This window comes from Pimephales promelas, chromosome 11, assembly GCF_988280905.1.
Source record: "Pimephales promelas chromosome 11, fPimPro1.hap1.1, whole genome shotgun sequence".
In the NCBI taxonomy this organism is placed as follows: Eukaryota; Metazoa; Chordata; class Actinopteri; order Cypriniformes; family Leuciscidae; genus Pimephales; species Pimephales promelas.
This window is the reverse complement of record NC_142779.1, coordinates 13,542,452-13,554,803: the sequence shown is the minus strand read 5'-3', so window position 1 is coordinate 13,554,803 and position 12,352 is coordinate 13,542,452. Positions and strand designations below refer to the sequence as shown.

Sequence of the window (12,352 nt, the reverse complement as noted above, 5' to 3'; positions counted from 1 at the left end):
ATTATTTTTCAGCTGATAATGAAGTTCTTTTTCGGACAGTGATTGATGTGCTATTATACTCTCTTGGCCCCCTTGCAGTGGTCGCCATAGCAACCTGGCAGTCGTCATGGTTTCTTTGTTCAGCCAGCACTCCGGCTCACACACTCTCTCTCTTTCTCACACACACACACACACAAACACATTTTCTCCCCTACTCTCACACATTCTCTTCTCCTTTTCTCTCTCTCATCCCCCTCCTTTTCTGTTATGACGCATTCCTCCCAGGTCTGCACCCAACATCGCCTACAGATGTTATTTATTGAATTTTGAGAATGCTCTTGGGAGGAGAGAAAGAAATCCTTAGGGGCTGCTTTCAATTCTGTCGGTGTACTGGGCAGGGCTAGCAGGTGCCTTTGTCGAGGAACCCACCTTGTTAGCTTCATTAGACCGTGTTGAGGATCCGGCACGGCATTACGCTCAATTATACCGCGCTGCATCCGCTCATAAATACCGGATCACCTTCCCCTCTAGTCTCAGACTGTGGAAACACTGATTGGCCTTGTTTGTACATAACATGTCAAAACAATGCGAGTTATCTCTCTGAATAGCAGGGAAATGCAAATGTAATAGTAGTGTTTCTCGTCTCATATTCAAAAGTGTACATGAGGGGGGCGGGGGGGGTAAATGTGAATTCATAAGCAAAGTAAATGTGAGTTTAGGAACAGCATGTTTAAATAATTGAAGTGGCTTATCTTTTTTCAAATGCAGTGCTATCCGCCTGAATGTGTTTCGTCTCAGTATGAATAATTGTCTTCCAGGATCACTCAAGGTGCGATCGACGTGACTGGAATGCAAAGCAGATTCTGGCTGCAGAGTAAGTTAGAGAGAGAGAGAGAGAGAGAGAGGGAGGGAGAGATAGTGTGCATGGGCGAGAGAGAGAGAGGAGGAGCAGTTCGTGAGCCAGGGAGATAGAGGAGGGGGCGAGAGCTTGCATCGCACAGAGTAAATATATAAATGGCAAGCACTGTCACACACTGTGAGTACCTCTTCTCTGATTTCACACACGTCATGTTGATTTAGGGCTCAGAGAAAAGGGAATCTTTGACATACGAGCCTTTACCCTGATTTTGCTTCAGAAATAAACATCTCAACCGAGTATGGCAATTGAAATGTTAGAATTTTGTGACAGGATGGAGAGAAATCGAGAATTTTCAGGCCCGTGCAGAGAAGCATGTCATCATTTGTTTTTTGATGGTGGCATTTTTCAATATTATTCACACACGCCTCCGCACATCAGGTGACTTTCCACATCTGCTTGTCTGCTGACTGATTCTAAGTTTTTGTGGTCCGCAACATCAGAGTCGCGCTTCCCCCTTTGTTTATCAGCAAAAATCTTCGTACCCCACTCAAAGCAGCATTTCGATTGTGTTTCGAATCATCACTTCCGGAGAAATTGGTGCAAAATAGAAATGAAAGCTGTAGTCACTGTGGCCCTTTTATTTTATCACTCACTGTCTTTAAAACACTACAAATTCTGACAAAACTCTTCACGTTTTCTGGCCATCAGAAGCAAAAATTTTAAGCAAATTATTCTGTTCTATTAGCCTGGCAAACGTCAGACCCAAGTCTCAGTGAGACGTGGTCTGGGAACCACATGTTCTTTTTCTCATATTTGAGGCGTTTACGAATGCCCAGAGACGTTTATTGGGTGACGTTTATCAAATTCGCCTGTACGTAGCTCATAGCCAATCGTTTCAATTATACCAGATGACGTATGTAGAGCGACTGGAGAAGACGATGGGTCAGAAAATTATGTGTACACGATGGCGTGTATCTAACACCGCATGTATTTTTTCCGGCGTGCATGTTAATCGATGAGTGCATTCACAGCGGGAGCAGGAGCGTCGCGTGAGCAGCAGTGAAGCAGGGGTTTCTGTGTCGAGTCAGTTTTTGCTGCACTGCTCACGCTCAAATTGAAAGCACACTTTGATGGACAAAAATAAGTATGATTTTACACAAATAGTGCCAAAAATGCACATAATAAGCATGTGTAGTGAGTTTTACTTGAAACTTGAGTAGGCAAATAAAAAAAAAATAAAGACTCAAAAATATTTATAGAAGATTTAGGCTACCCGGTATAAACTTTAAAAAAGTTTTAATTATTCAGTTTGGGTGAATGTTGTTATATAAAAAAAATAAATAAAGTAAACTAGCCAGAAAATATTTTATTTAAACATTATTTTAGTTTATGTAACACACAGACAGCTACATAGGCTAGCACAACCCAAATCAAACCCGAGGTGTGTGGTTTATTTGTGCGTTTTGTTTTTTTTATCAGCAGAGTTGCAGTCTTGTAAACATATCGACAGTATGACTGAAACTAATAGATTGAAGCCATTTTCTGGGTTGTTTTGTTGTTTAACATTTATATGCGAATGTTGTACACCTCCCCATTACGATCTTTCAAGACTATTAATGTTATAAATGACCAACTTCTAAAAACAAATGTATAGTTGTCTTTGTAAAGAATTGCTCTCTTATATATGTGGCTTTGGAGCCGCTGCTGTGACAGTATACAAACGCTTCCAGTGTGAATACTCTCGCGTGTAAGTTAGTTACGCTGACGCGCTGCGCTGCTCAATTCAAGTGCCACGAACGCTTGCGGTGTGAAGCGAAAGGTAACTTCGCGTTTGCTCCCATGTTGGATCCATAGATATAAACAAACTGCCTTGCTGCTCCCTTCCCGTTCTGTGATTGGTTCCCTAGATGAGGCGAAAATTTGGTCCATGGTATCCAGACTACCTAGCAGCGTAAATAAAATTGCGCTGCGGCAAGGCAGTATGGGGAAACCCAAGCTACTGTTCCATGGTATCCGTAATATGTGATTTTAAAAAAAAAAAATTATTTAATATGCATTTATGAAATTTTAAATATAATATTTTATGCATTAGAATTAATATCGCATAACGCATATCGTCTTTCCTATTTTTTTATATACAGTATTATAACAGGGGGCAGCAGACTTGTGGGACATGAAGGGATAATCACAGAAGCGCGCACCTTTAGTAACACAAATGGTTTATTGGATATGCATCCTAGCGCAGGTTAAAATCGTTCACTTTAATAGCATTTTACAGTTCCTAACTTAAGACAGGCTGTGTGACTATACGGATTGATTACCTCAAAATGTACATCCGTAATCCGTATATTTCAATTAAAAACATGCACCTGTGAGAAATTATCCCTCAGTGTGCCAACATTGCCATAGCTTACCGACCCCTGCAATTTTACAAATCCATCTCAAGCAAGTGTATACATTAAGGCGCAACATTTTTTATTTTATTGTATTAAGATTCTTATATTTATTTTTTCACCCAGAATTTTAATGCAATATCCCAAAATTTTCATAAAGTACGTGGATGGAAAACCAGTTATTGATATGCACTATTGTGGTTGTAGGCACTCTGAATCTTGTAGCTTTCCTAGGAAGCAATACAAACTTCCAATAAGCTCTGTGATTATCTGAATAACTCCGGAGCAGACGCTGCTAGACGTGCTGTACCTGAGTAAAGATAATATTTTTCTCACATCTTAAACAATGTGGCAACATTCAGAAGTGTGAAAGAAGAGTGTTTTTACAATACAGCTCGACATCTTGTGAAAATATACAGGCTTTATTAAAGTGAAAATCAAACACGTCTGCTTAGCATCAATCCATTTCCCTTGCTTCAAAGAGATGCCTTGTTAATAAATCAATTTACATCTCAAGAAGGTAGATAAGAGTGTGTTATTTTCTCTGTATTGAGCCGGCATTAGATCTGGCTCAGAGTGTGATCCGATCCTCATCTGTTTTACTTAAATACCCTTAGATGTTGAATCTGCCGCAGGGTAATTGATGTTCTATTGGCTGCTGTTCCTCCTGCAGATTACAAAGAGGGACGGTTTTATTAGCTTTAATATGGACACAGAATTGGACACCCTTATAAAGGGGAAGGGGAGGGGGGTGGCTTCGTCTGCTTTCATCATTATTAAAGAAGAACATTTCTTATGATAATCACTGACAGCTACATTATGGCTTTCATGAACTGATAACTTCCAGTGAATAGAGAGATATTATGGTTAAGCTTAATTAAGCTTGTGCTTGTGTTTTTTTATGCTTAAAACCTTCATTACACACCCCTCTGATCAAATTCAGTTATTGAGTAGCAAGTAGTCAATGGCATGAATATGCTAATGTGTGTCCGAGACCTAAGCAAGGAACTGTGTTGTCTTTTTACATTGAAGGGATAGTTCACTCAAAAATTCTGTCACCATTTACTCACTCTCGTTTCATTCCTAACCAAATTTTCGTTCTGTTGTAGAATGTGAAAAGATATTTTGACTGTTTTAATCCATATAATGAAAGTTAGAGTCCAAAAATATTATTGACCCCAAAAAACAGACATTTTTTCAAATTAGACTGAAGAAAGTCATCAGAATATTGCAAAAACCGAATCGTCACTTCTGGGAATATTGGCCCAAAATAGAAATAAAAGTTGGAGCCACTGTGACTAAGTTTAGTTAGCCTAATGAATTACTTCAAAACTTTTCAAAATGCAAAAAAAAACTGCTAGCGTCAGGTTTGTTAGCGATTAGCTGCAACTCTTTTTGGGCAAATTATTCAATCATATAACTTGCTTAGATTGAAGTCATGTAATTTTTGATAAACAATGGTACCAAAAATTAACAAATAAATACCAAAATGTCTAATTATACTTCATGGGCATACTGTATCATCTTACCAAAAATTGCAATTCTATATATAATATTTGATATACGTATATGTAATAAAGGTCTCCATCTTGAGTAGGAATATTGAAATATGAAGGTGAGTAAATGATGCCAGAAGTTTCATTTGAGTAATCTATTCAGACAATAAAGAAACACAGTTTTGACAAAGCCGACCAACACTCCTCGACTTTTCTCACTTTTTACATCGTCTAAGTTACAAATTGCTTTCAACAAGCCCTGGAATCCAGCATCACAGTATTAACCTCTTCATTAGCACCTCTGTAGACTCCCACAACGCCTCTCCCTTCTCTCCTCCTTGGGAACGATCAACCTTTTAGTGGTGATTAGAGGCTGTGTTTGGGGAAGTGATTAAAAGCCCCCTATGAAATTTAGCTGGAGCAAGTTAGCGCCAGTGGGGGAAACGGCAACATGGGAGCGCACATCCCACGGCAGCTGCTCCTAACAGTCTCTCCAGCCCTCTGCCCCTCAACCGCAGCACCTGTCTGCAGGAGAGATGCCTGCAGAAAAAGCCTCTTTATTCCCACAAGGGCTCTTCCCTTTCTCTGTCTGGACTGAAGGATCCAGTTGTGATGTGTCTTGATGGGTTAATTATGAGAATAGCTCTGACAGTTGATATTCAGATCAAAGCGAACAGGCGTTCGGTCCCTCTCGGTCCCTCAGGCATATATGTATTCACACCAGCAGATAGCTATGCAGAGATAAGTGCCTGAGAGTGAAATGGGAAGGCTAATTTATACCCCACACCTCCCAATTCCTCACTCACTTTCTCTCTCCGAGCACTTCCTTATCTGACTCGCCCCTCCTCTCCCCCCAAAATCATGCTCCTCAAAATTAAACGACTCTTTAGGAGTGAATGATTAATCTAATGAAGCTGCAGAGGTGTTCTACTTCTGCTAATGAAGCCTTGCATTCTAATAAGTCACAGGCATACACTGTAATCATAATTGAAATGCCAAGCAGGGTTAAAGACAAACTGTGATCGCAGATGTTGCAGAGCCGAGATATATATATGTTGAAGGGAAACGAGTAGGCAACGGCTGCTGGGGACTTTTATTCAGAGCTCAGGGTCCACGGATTCCAGCTAAACATCTGTTTTTCAATAGGCAATCGCTGTATCCTGAATACATATAACAGACGTCTCGTCTTTTACAAGCGCCTTGCAAGTTTCTATGCGTGCAGACTCCCCTATGTCTGAAATGAAACACCTCCTCGCTCTTCCAAGAGTAAAAAAGCTGGTTTTGACACAGAGTTTGCATTTCTGATTTGCATTGTTCAAGGCCAAAGAAAGAGAGTAAATTATAAATGAGTGATGGTATTCGAGCAAGTCAGACATTTAATCTGCGCAGTTTAATGGAGCTCCATGTGAATATATGACTCCATAGGTGCCTGTACATTCCCATCCACCCCCTCTGGGTCTCCCAGCGATTAAGTGTTCATGAGCAAGTGTAGCTTCACTCTCTCATGGCTATCATGTGTTTGATAGTTATAATGACGGGATAATGGCAGGCTTGTAGGCAGCTACTTCTCGTCACAGGATACCTATAGACCCGCAGCCCCTGACAGATTTACAGTGCGCAGTCAGCTGATACTGTAAAATAGTAAGGTTTTTATAGAGCCCTGGGCTCTGCTTAAAAAAAAGCCACCAAATTCATACTCACCCTTTCTGGGTCTGGCCTCAGGCCTGTACTGTCTGTGGTGAAATTTTGCGTAGAAGTAATTATCTACTTAGTTTTACATTCTGTTGCCAGTTACGATGGGAACACTTTGTTAACCTTCCTCAAAGTATGCTGTATCCATGTTTATGAAGTGGCTATTGTTTTCAATTAAAACGCTGGTCATTAAACCTGATGCTTGACAGTAATTTAAGACTTTTTACTGTTCTGTTTTTGAAAAACGGAATTGCTGAGGCAATTTTGCTTGCAATGCAATGCATGTGAAAACAACTGTCTGGCAATGTAAACTCACACTGAAGTCAATATCTTGAACAGCGAGTGCTGCTGTAAGCTGATTGAATCCATTCAATCAGCTCTGCTGATTGGCCAGACTGCAGGAAAGCGGACCCTTTTAGTCAAGTGTGGAATGAAGCAGAGGTGATGAGGCAGCTGGGCCTGCCTGAGACACCACACTACCCCGCCATTAACAAAACTGTGTCAAGGGCTGGTGGTTGCCGTAGCCAAGCAGCCTCTGTAGCCTGGTTTTGGCAGGGGGACGAGTTGGTATGTGACAGACTTAAAGCTTTGGCAGGGGTTGCACTGCCTCAGAACCTCTTACTGGCGCTTTGTGTGACTCAGGGTGGGGATATGGTATCGAACCACCAGCACTCAACCCAGTAGACAAACCCACCCCCCAGCACCGGCACCACCCATTCCACACACTTTCCCCCACCCTCAGCGCCTTGTGTCCAGTGCCAGCTGGGAGGTGTGAGGACTAGGAAATGCAGATGATCTCACTCAATTCCCTAAACGTCAAGTACTTGCATACATGCCTATCAGAGAACTTCTCTCAACTCTATCTTTAGGTTTGTATGCTATTATTGATTAGTTTTATATATCATTTATATATAATATTTTAAAATAATATCCTTCATTTTCTCTCTCTCTCTCTCTCTCTCTCTCGCTCTCTCTCTCTCTCTCTCTCTCTCTCTCTCTCTCTCTCTCTCTCTCTCTCTCTCTATATATATATATATATATATATATATATATAATGTGTGTGTATATATATATATATACTGAACACAGACCGTCTGTACCTAAGATTTTCCTACATACAATGGCCAGTGTATTTAGGAAGTATGTCTTTGCATATTTTAACAAGATATCAAAATAAGTACCATTTATTTTAATAAAGCATAGCACATTTTCTATGAAAACCTTTTAAAGTTATAGAAATATAGTCGTTTTTTTTTTTTATAAAATTGCAAATTTTTCTATTGTTTTAAATTAAGATGACAAAGTATTTGGCCACATTTTGGTTGTCAAATGTTAGTGGAACATTTTCATAGATAGCTAACTGTGGTTACTCTACTGGGATACCCGTGTGAACTGTCACCCATGAAAAATCACCTTCAGATTAGTTAAAAAGATTTGTTAAAATGACTAAGTTGACTAAGTTATTTTTGAGAGAATTATAGCATTATTTATTTGCAGATGCCACATTTAATGCAACAAAAATCATGGTTTTTCAAAAGTGTCCAAATACTTTTGGACCACTGTAGGTGTGGACAGCGTTTTGATCTGCATGCTTTACAGAACCCACTCCCACCTGGTCAAAGCTGGCACCTCAATCAGAATCTTGTGCTTGGACTTCTCCAATGCCCTCAACATGCCTCTCCGGCTTGGTAACAAGCTCAGCGCAATACCGGTGAACGCCTCCACAATCTCCTAAATCATAGACTATTTTACCAGCAGGCAGAAGTTTGTGAGGCTCCAGGGAGATAGCATGGAGGTGGTGTAGCCTACAGGTTGCTTGGAGTCCACTTAAATAGCAGACTGTACTGGACAAACAAGTAAGCTCTGCAATACAAGAAAGGTCAAAACAGGAGGCGCAGGTTTTTCAACATTTACAACTGGTTGCTATAGTTATATTTTACCACTCTGATGCAAAATATCTTCTGTTACTTGACTCATTAGTGATTACACCTTCATAAATATGGTTAGAGTATTGTAATAGTAGTAGTGGCTTATTCCACTACAGTATTCTGAAATAGTCTGTACCTATTTTGAAATGGTTCCATTGAAAATTTTTTTTTTTTAAATCCAGACTGAATGATGTTTTTTAATAGTTTTCACTCATGTATTCTTTCATAATACTGTAAAAAAAATACTCCAACAGTGTTTCCTTTACTGTTTAGCAACACAGCTAAAGAATCAACAGCACAAAAAACACAGTGTGATCAGTGTAGTCGGTTCTTAGAGAAACCGAAACATACAGCGCAACCAGACTATAGTCCGATTCCTAAATAAATGACTCTCAGTAGCTCTCAATCTCTCTACAAGGATCTCAATCCACTTTTTGTGCTGTTTTGTTATCAACAAAGTGACTGTGCATTGAAAAAAGATTGCGAAATTAGCTGTCTCTGGCCTGTTTCCATCCAATTGGCCTTTTTACAGATGAAATGGTGTATGTAATGACGTTATCCCTAAAAAATATTATCCCAAATATTTTTAAAATGCAGAGAGTAATAAGACATTGGGAATTCATCAGTTTACTGCTTGCTATTTTCACAAATAATAGGCCAATTACTAAATTAGGAAATCAGAAGAACACGGTAAAATGTGATAGCTTGTCTGACAGGGCTGCAGGTAACTGCATTTGTATGACGAATCTCATGGGTTTGGACGCAGGACACACTTGGCATTTTAGGGTCCATAAATAAGATTGGTTGTAATGTTTGGTCATATAGCAACAATCTTTAACAAAAGCCTTGCCGTGTACAGTAGTTGTTCTGGTTTCAGAGTTTAATAACATCAAATCGTTTAAAAACAGATTTTTTATTTATTTATTTATTTTCAGAAACTTTTTAAAATGGTCTGTAGAGCTGCCGTCTTAACAATTCTCATATTAATTTAGACTTTTTGGATTCAACCTATTTTATTTAACCTAATTTGTAATATTCAGAAACGAGTGCAGTTGTAGCTATTATTTTCAGATTCACGCCCTTTTTCTTGACAAAGTGTTTCCAAACTTGTTTTTGTCACTACATTTGCAAAAAATAGGCATTAAAAACGCTTTTTTTTATCAACAATTAATTTCAAATGCTAGAAAAAAAGTCTTGACGGAAAGTAGCACCTTTTGTCCCCCCTTTTTTTCTCTTGCTTGACTTCTTCCTTTTGTTCCTCTTCTTCTTTTTCTTTCTTTCCACTGTTAAATCTGAAGAAGAATCATGTCTCTCGCTATTCTGTATTTTATAGTAAAAGAAAGTGCAGTACACCCAGAAATGTGTCCTTACCTTTTACCTTCATGCCATCTGAGATGTATATGCCTTTCCTTCTTCATATTAACACACATTAAGGTTTTTAGAAAAATTAATCATCTCTGAGAATACATATAATGCAAGCTCATGTGTTCCTAAAATTTGGAGCATCAAACAGCACATACTGCAATAACTGCAATAATCTATACAATAAGTGTTTGTAAGAAAAATTACAATATTTTAAACTTTCAGACTATTTCTTCAGATTAGATTAGATTTATTGTACTTACCCTGTAACTACATGAGTATACAAGAGTATATTTCCCAGTATTTAAAAATTGTAATAGTTTTAACTTTACTTGCCTTGAAACATGCAAGCCTGTATTTACACTGGCACAACAAATCAGATATTTTACTTACATCTGACACAGATCGGAATTGGTTGCCCACATGTAAACACAAATCCACATGAGATCCGATTTTTTTTTTCTTTTTTTTTCCGCATGAATCACATCCATCTGAGCCACTTCAGAATGTGGTTTTAAATCAGATTCGATATCTGGACATCAGACCTAAACACGCATATCTGATTCCCCTTTAAAGTCCGAGCCACCACAAGGCGAGGACAAACGCGTTTATTCATAAATATAACTTTTTAATGTTGTGTTATGAGGCAGACGGACCTGTGTGCTTTCGCTCACAGCTTTTTATTGAGGTGGTGACTTTATTTAACTTTGTAAAGAAAATAAATTGCGCAAATACAGAAACATTCAAAAGCTGGTTTTCAACCTCTGCCCGTGACTTTTATAAACAAACAGCTTCACTACTGAAAGCTACATTATATTTATCCCAACAAAGTCCATTCGTCATCCACGTATGTGCTCTCTCTTTCTCTTTCTCTCTCTGGTTAATTCATTTGAATTCATTAAAAATATATATTGGGCTACTTACTTCAGAATTTTGGATCTGAGCTGTAGATAAACTAAAAAGTTCTCTGAACTATCTGTTCCGTCAGATTTTGCGCTGCAAAACATTCATGACAGCTGTTATCTTGTCCATGCTGGCAAATAATCAGAAACACCCGACATGAATTATGTAGATAAATTTAATGTCACAGCCATTCAAAACCAGGGTCTACCATGTGGATAGTAAAATGATAACTGAAAATCGTATTGGGCGGGAATTAATGTAAACGCAAATATTGGTTACATGTCCTGTCTGTACATTAAGACTTCATTAACACTTTTGCTATAAAACAAACTTTATTAATACACCTGTAATTTTTTACAAAGCCTAGTATACAGTATGTATTTGGTACACCATTATTACAAAAAGGTACGCTGTGTAAGTTCTTGCTAAATTGCTCCCACATGTAGGATCTCCTGGTTGTTACCCCATTTATTCCCCAAACTTTACATATTGTTCCCTTATACTTACTGTACATGCAAGTTTTTTTATAATTACCGAAAGTTACGCTGTAAATTTTTCTTAATTACGCAGTACTTTCCAGGCTGTGATCCAAAGCGTTACCTATGTTTTTTCTCTCACGCAGACTGAAGACATTGAGGAGATTGCGAAGAAGGCCCAAAGCTTATCCAAATTGAACAAGAAAAGGCAGAGGATTGTTGTCTTCACCCAAGGCAAAGAAGGAACTGTAATGACCAAAGGTGCGTGGGTCAGTTTTCATCTTTTCAGAATTAGTTTTTATAATCACGCTTTTAGATCGGGACCGTCTCATGTTAAAAAGAAATAACACAACCCCCCAGAAACACTTTTAGTTATTTACAGTTGAAATGATGTTGATAGATTTCCTCTGTAAACATTAGTGAATAGCCTCAAACAAGGTCATCTTAAGAATAGAATGCCGCTCTCTCTGGCGGCTTCCGATGTTGCTCAGTGTGAAATGAATTCGCCCTTGGCAATGACCTCCTATCTCTCAGATACAGAATTTGAATCCAAAGGGCTGTTGCAGTCACATTGCTATGGTAACCGAGTGGTGGGGGATCTTTCTGTGGAGTGGATAAGTTTAACCGTATAGTGGGGAAAGCATAACAGTTGTAGCTGATTAAACCAGCAGGGTCTGAAGTAGAAAGCGGGGAGGCGGCAGGAATGTAAGGGGACAGGCTGAGCTGTTTATGCTCTTCTCCTGCTCTTCATTTCTTCTCCTTTTGCTCCTGCCAGAACGACATTCCCTGTTTTACAGTCCGCCTGTGCCCAGTCTCAGCTAAATTCCATTTGTTCAAGATAATTCGCCTTTTATTGCCTTTTGTAGTTTGATTCATTGAATTTCACAGTGTTCTTACAATGAATTCCGTCGAGGTTGGACATTTATTTAAATCTCTCAAGGATAACCTGGGGGATAGAAAAGAGGTAAACATGGTAAATGACCTTTGGTGTGTACCTGGAATCAAAAACCCTCAAGAGTTTTGGCCTAGCAGTTAGCATATATGCATTGGCGAGTTAAGCCGTGGTGCTCATGCAGGAGAGATACAAGTTTATTCAGTCCAGTCTGTGTTCGGTTTTTCCTCCCTCTCAGTCAAAATTGTCAAATCCGGAAGTTTGAACAAATAATAACAATAATTAAAGGGTTAGTTCACCTAAAAATGAAAATTAAGTCATTAATTACTCACCCCCATGCTGTACCAACCCTGTAAAACCTTCATTCATCTT

The 12,352-nt window shown here is 38.9% G+C and overlaps 1 protein-coding gene across 2 annotated transcripts in view; it reads left to right on the top strand.

Moving 5' to 3' along the window:
- adka (adenosine kinase a) overlaps positions 1-12,352 on the top strand; it is a 159,319-nt gene that overhangs the window by 133,771 nt on the left and 13,196 nt on the right. For both annotated transcript variants that reach the window (XM_039672133.2, XM_039672135.2), the window contains exon 9: positions 11,235-11,349. In XM_039672133.2, coding sequence (XP_039528067.2) covers positions 11,235-11,349 — 115 coding nt within the window. The remainder of the gene's footprint in view (positions 1-11,234; positions 11,350-12,352) is intronic.